This window comes from Sciurus carolinensis, chromosome 8 (assembly GCF_902686445.1).
Source record: "Sciurus carolinensis chromosome 8, mSciCar1.2, whole genome shotgun sequence".
Classification (NCBI taxonomy): domain Eukaryota; kingdom Metazoa; phylum Chordata; class Mammalia; order Rodentia; family Sciuridae; genus Sciurus; species Sciurus carolinensis.
This window is the reverse complement of record NC_062220.1, coordinates 115,333,433-115,338,730: the sequence shown is the minus strand read 5'-3', so window position 1 is coordinate 115,338,730 and position 5,298 is coordinate 115,333,433. Positions and strand designations below refer to the sequence as shown.

The 5,298-nt window shown below is 49.2% G+C and overlaps 1 protein-coding gene across 1 annotated transcript; it reads left to right on the top strand.

The window, feature by feature from the left end:
• The first annotated feature begins 2,244 nt into the window (after window positions 1-2,244).
• Selenom (selenoprotein M) lies at window positions 2,245-5,169 on the top strand. Its single transcript, XM_053743438.1, has 5 exons — window positions 2,245-2,888; window positions 4,118-4,153; window positions 4,277-4,311; window positions 4,633-4,711; window positions 4,790-5,169. Exons 1-5 carry the CDS (start codon window positions 2,760-2,762, stop codon window positions 4,946-4,948), a joined length of 438 nt encoding a protein of 145 aa, XP_053599413.1. The 5' UTR covers window positions 2,245-2,759; the 3' UTR covers window positions 4,949-5,169.
• Window positions 5,170-5,298: the final 129 nt, after the last annotated feature.

Sequence of the window (5,298 nt, the reverse complement as noted above, 5' to 3'; positions counted from 1 at the left end):
TTTACTGAATCAAATTGCCTTTCAGGAAGTTTGGATGAGTTAATACTTCCATGGCCATGAATAGAGTGTTAGAGATAGTCTACCCCAATCATATTTTCAATGTCCTCATGCATTTACAAAAAACAGATATTAAATAACAGCTCCAAGCCTATTATTTTTTAATCTTTACAATCAAGTCAGTGAAGGGGAAGTGGCAGGGTGTGAGCAAAGGGCTCAGTGCAGATGTGACTTATCCAGAGGCACAGTAGGCTCAGAGTCTAAGGCCCACAATACTTTTAGTGGATCCATGAAAATGTTTTAATTTCTTTTCTTTTTTCCTTTTTTTTGGGGGGGGGGGCACTAGGGATTAAACCCAGGGACACTTAAACACTGAGCCACATTCTCAGCCCTTTAAAAAAAGAATTGTAGGGGCTGGGGATATAGCTCAATTGGTAGAGTGCTGGCCTTGCAAGCACAAGGCCCTGGGTTCAATCCCTAGCACCGAAAAAAAAAATTGTAGTTGTAGATGAACAGAATGCCTTTATTTTATTTGTTTATTTTTATGTGTTGCTAAGGTTTGAACTGAATGCCTCACACATGCTAGGCAAGCGCTCTGCCACTGAGCTACAGCTCCAGCTGTCCAGTCCTTTTTAAAAATATATTTTATTTAGAGACAGGGTCTCACTGAGTTGCTTAGAGCCTCACTAAATTGCTGAGGCTGACTTTGAAACTGAGATCCTCCTGCCTCAGCCTCCTCAGCTGCTTGGATTATAGAAGTGTGCCACTGTTTTCTTTTAAAATGGAAAGGAAAACACACAACAACAACAGCAACAAAAATAAAATGAATCTAGCCTTGATTCTATTCATTTTTTTATGAAGGCAGTTGTAAAATCCAATTTTAAATATGTATTATTATTATTATTATTATTATTATTATCTTGTACCATGGTCTGAACCCAGGGGCATTAACCACTGAACCACATCCCCAATCCTTTTTATTTTTTATTTTGAGACAAGGTCTTGCTAAGTTGCTGAGACCCGCCTTGCACTTGATTTCCTCCTGCCTCAGCCTATGGATTAAAGGCATGTGCCACCATACCTAGCTAATTACTTATTTTTGAGACAGGTTTAGCTAAGTTGCTGAGGGCCTTACTAAGTTATTGAGGTTGGCTGGCAACTTCTTCTTCAGCCTCCCCAGACATTGGGTTTACAGATGTGCACCACCACCCCTGCAGTAATATGTATATATATATTTTTTTAATGGAGGAAGAAGCCCAGGAAGTCAAAAATTCCTACAATCCATGAAGATCATAATGCAACTTTGGCTCAAGATTGAGAAGGAGTCTCTAGATTCAGTGGAAAAAGCACAGTGATCCCTCAATATCTGCAGGGGATTGGTTCCAGGGCTCCTCCATACTAAAATCTGAAGTCCGAGGATATTCAAGTCCCTTATATAAAGTTGGTGTAGCCTTTACATATAACCTGTGCACAACCTCCTGTATACTTTATTTGTGCAATACTAGGGATTGAACTCAGGGTCTTGCATATGCTAGACAAGCACTGTACTACTGACAGCAATGGCCGTATATTCCTAGCTCTCTTTAGTTTGATACGGGGTCTCCGTAAATTACCCAGGCTGGCCTCAAACGTGAGATCTTTCTACCTCAGAGATTACAGGCATGGTCCATGCTTGGCTCCATAAATCATAATGCCTAATACAATGTAAACATTATGTTTAGTTGTTAATATTGCATTGGTTGAAATAACAAGAAAAAAGTCTGTATGTATTGAGTACAGATGCAATTTTTACTTCCAAATATTTTTGAAAAGTTTTAAAATTGTAGATGGACACAGTACATTTATTTTATTTATTAGTTTTTATGTAGTGCCGAGAATGGAACCCAGTGTCTCACACGTGCCAGTCAAGAGCTCTACCACTGAGTCACAATCCCAGTCCCTCCAAATATTTTTTCAACTTGAGGTTGGTTGAATCCACAGTTGTGACAAAGGGCTGACTATACTTGCCGTGTTTGCTGAAGGCATGAGGAGAGGAAATAGCACTCTGATCTAGTCATCTTTGGCGAGATAAGCACAGAGATGTTTTGGGTTCAAATCTCAGATCCACAAAATACTCTAATTCACCTTTTTGAGCCGTTTCCTAAACTGCAAAATGGATTTTATGGGGCCTGGTAAGGACGAGGTAAGGAATGAACAGATAATAAAAGCCAGCACTGTCCAGATCCTGTTCTAATGAGCTTTAAGTCTATTAACCCTTTTATTCTCCCAATCCCCGCAAGGTAGTTAATATTCCCTATTATTACAATATGTGCTCTGGGCAATGGAAGCCTTGATCGAAATTTCATACAAAGAATTAAATGCACAAACAAGGATTCCCCAGGTTTCTGTGACCCTATGTTAAATTCGAGGATGTGACCCAGAAACCCGAGTCTGTCCGCGTCCCGTCTGCACCCTCTGCTGGCGTGAGGTGGCGCTGTCTGGCCGCAGCATGCGGGAGCATCCACACTCATTCCGCAAAAGGAGTGTCGACATTCTCAGGATTCGGCAAGTGAAGATTCGGGCGTCAGAGAAGAGCCAGGACCGAGCCAGGAGCTAGTGGGAGGCACCCGAGCGAGTCAGGGGTGGAGACCTACTGCTGGGGGCGTCGTCTCTGGTGGGGTGGGGCGGGGCCTCTGTCCGAGACCCCGCCAGCCTGCGGGCCCAGACGTGGCGCTGCGGCTGGGTGGTTGGCCTCCAGCCTACGGATCATTTGCTGGGTACCGATGAGCTTCCTGCTGCTATCGCCGCCGGTGCTGCTGCTTCTTGCGGCGCTTGTGGCCCCAGCTACCGCCGCCACCACCTACCGGCCGGATTGGAACCGCCTGCGCGGCCTGGCCCGGGCCCGGGTAGAGGTGAGTGAGTCGGCCCCCAGCCCCGACACCACAGGCCCCCTGCCCCGGTACCACAGCACCCCCACCCTGCAGGCCCACAGCCTTGAAAGTACTGTTCGCTCTGGCTCCAGGAACACCCTGACCCCCGACCGTACTCCTTCCCCCACAGTGGCGCCAGGACCATCTCTCCCCCTCCCCAGCCCCAGGATGCCCAGTACCTACCTTCCATCCTGGCACCCCAGATCCTTGCCTTGCTCCCCTTCTGACTGGACAGCAGGTCCCTGGACAAACTGGCCCAGTCCCTAACTCTTTCCTGATCTGAGACTCTCCTAAGTCTGCTTCTGGGAGCCCAACTTCCCATCCCCCTATCACTCCACTTATTCCCGGAATTCCTCCCCCATCCCTATTCTAGGGCTTGGTGCTCCAGAGAATCTCTCTTCCTTCTCCTGTGGAGGAATGGCTTTCTGGGCACCTCCCTGCACTACTCAGGAGCCAGGGAAGGGGGCTGGCAACTCCATTATCAATACTTACTATACAGCCGTCCCCTTCAGCTTCAGAAAATTCCCCAACAAAGTCTGTCTCACAATGTGATTTGGACCATCAAAGCTTCTCTCTGAGTCTTAGTTTTCTGTCTGACAAAAATGGGTAGGATGAAGGAAGCTGGAATGGGTGGTCCTGCTGGGAAATGGCCTTCCCTCAGGGAATGCATAGAGTTAGCGAATCTAACAAATGGTCTGTGGAGCTGGGCCATAGGTGGCTAGCAAGGTCCCCTGACTCTACAAGGGGTAGAGTAGGAACCAGATGTCAGGTGCCTCTAGTGGGGGCCCCCAGAGCAGTTCTGAGTTGTTTCCTTCTGGTCTTCTTCTATCTTGAAGTTTCAGGGGCCAAAGAACAGGCCCTGGTCTCAACTTCCTGAGAGGAGCAGGGCTGTCTTGTCCATCTCCAGGGGCATTGGGAATTAATGATCAATAGGGTGTTCAGGCAAGAGCCCTAGGGCTGGCAAAACCCCTGTGGGTGTCTGGGCCTGCACCTGTTTCCTTAGTTTCTCTAGGTCTGAATTTCTCCACCTGTGGAGTTCCTCCTGCCCACAAGGGGCCTTCACCTCCTTCATACCTTCATACCATGGGAAATGCTCTACTAGGGATAACTCAGTCCAACCCAATACAAGGATGAGGATGGAATGGTCTATGGGGTGTGTTTGGGATAAAATATGAGGCACTTCTGATCTATCCCATTGTATCCCCCTCTAGACCTGTGGAGGATGACAGCTGAACCGCCTAAAGGAGGTGAGTTTGAAAGAAGGGGTCTCTGGCTCTGTATCGCCTGAGCCTCTTGGGAAGTGGGCAACATGATCCAAATGATTGGGAGCAGATCGGGACATGTTCTCTGATACTCTGGTTCCTCCCCAGGTGAAGGCATTCGTCACCCAGGACATTCCATTCTAGTATCCTTTTATTCTGGGGAAGGGGAGGACACCTGGGAGAATCTCCTTTTACTTAACTTCGCAGTTAGAGATGTTATATAGTTTTCATTGGACAAGCAGAATTGATTGGTACTGACTGCCAAGAGGATTCTAAAGTGGTCTTCAAGTTGGGTAGGCAAGAGAGATAGACTAGTGGAGAGAAAGACCCTTTACTTTTGTGAACCCTAATTTCCTTGCGTGCCCTATCTGGGCACAGAATGAGCGCTCAGTAAAGGCGGCAGTGCTGGCTCCGGAGCCCAAGTACCCTCTGTCCACCACTACTCCCCTTAACACTCCTTTCAGCCACAACCTGGTGATGAAACACCTCCCTGGAGCCGACCCTGAGTTGGTACTGCTGGGCCGCCGCTATGAGGAACTAGAGGTGAGAACTTGGGTGGCGGGTGGGGGCGGAGCGAGAGGCGGGGCTCGGCATGCTGATCCCGCCCCTTCTTCTTCCCAGCGCATCCCACTCAGCGAAATGACCCGTGAGGAAATCAACGCGCTGGTGCAGGAACTCGGGTTTTACCGCAAGGCGGCGCCGGATGCGCAAGTGCCCCCCGAGTACCTGTGGGCGCCGGCTAAGCCCCCAGAGGAGGCTTCTGACCGCGCCGACTTGTAGGCCCGGGGGTGCGGCGGGGCTGGGGCCACACTGCCAGAGCCCCGGAGACAGAATGAAGCGCTCAGCATCCCGGGAGCACCTCCCTTGCTGAGGGCCGACGCCTCGTCTCCGAGCCAGCAGAAATGGGGTTGGGAGGTGTTTCCCAACCCCCCTTTCTTCCCTCCTCAGCTCCACTAAATCCCTTCCACCTTAATTGAGGCTCTTCTCCTTCCTTGCTACTGGTAGGTCGGAATAGGTGCTCTGAATACCCTTGGGAGATCTCGCATTCCCAACACCTGGGTGTGGGAGTTGAGGCCTTCCTGGGATAATTCGCAGCCCGGTCCCCTCCCCCAAGAGAGGCAGAGTCAGGA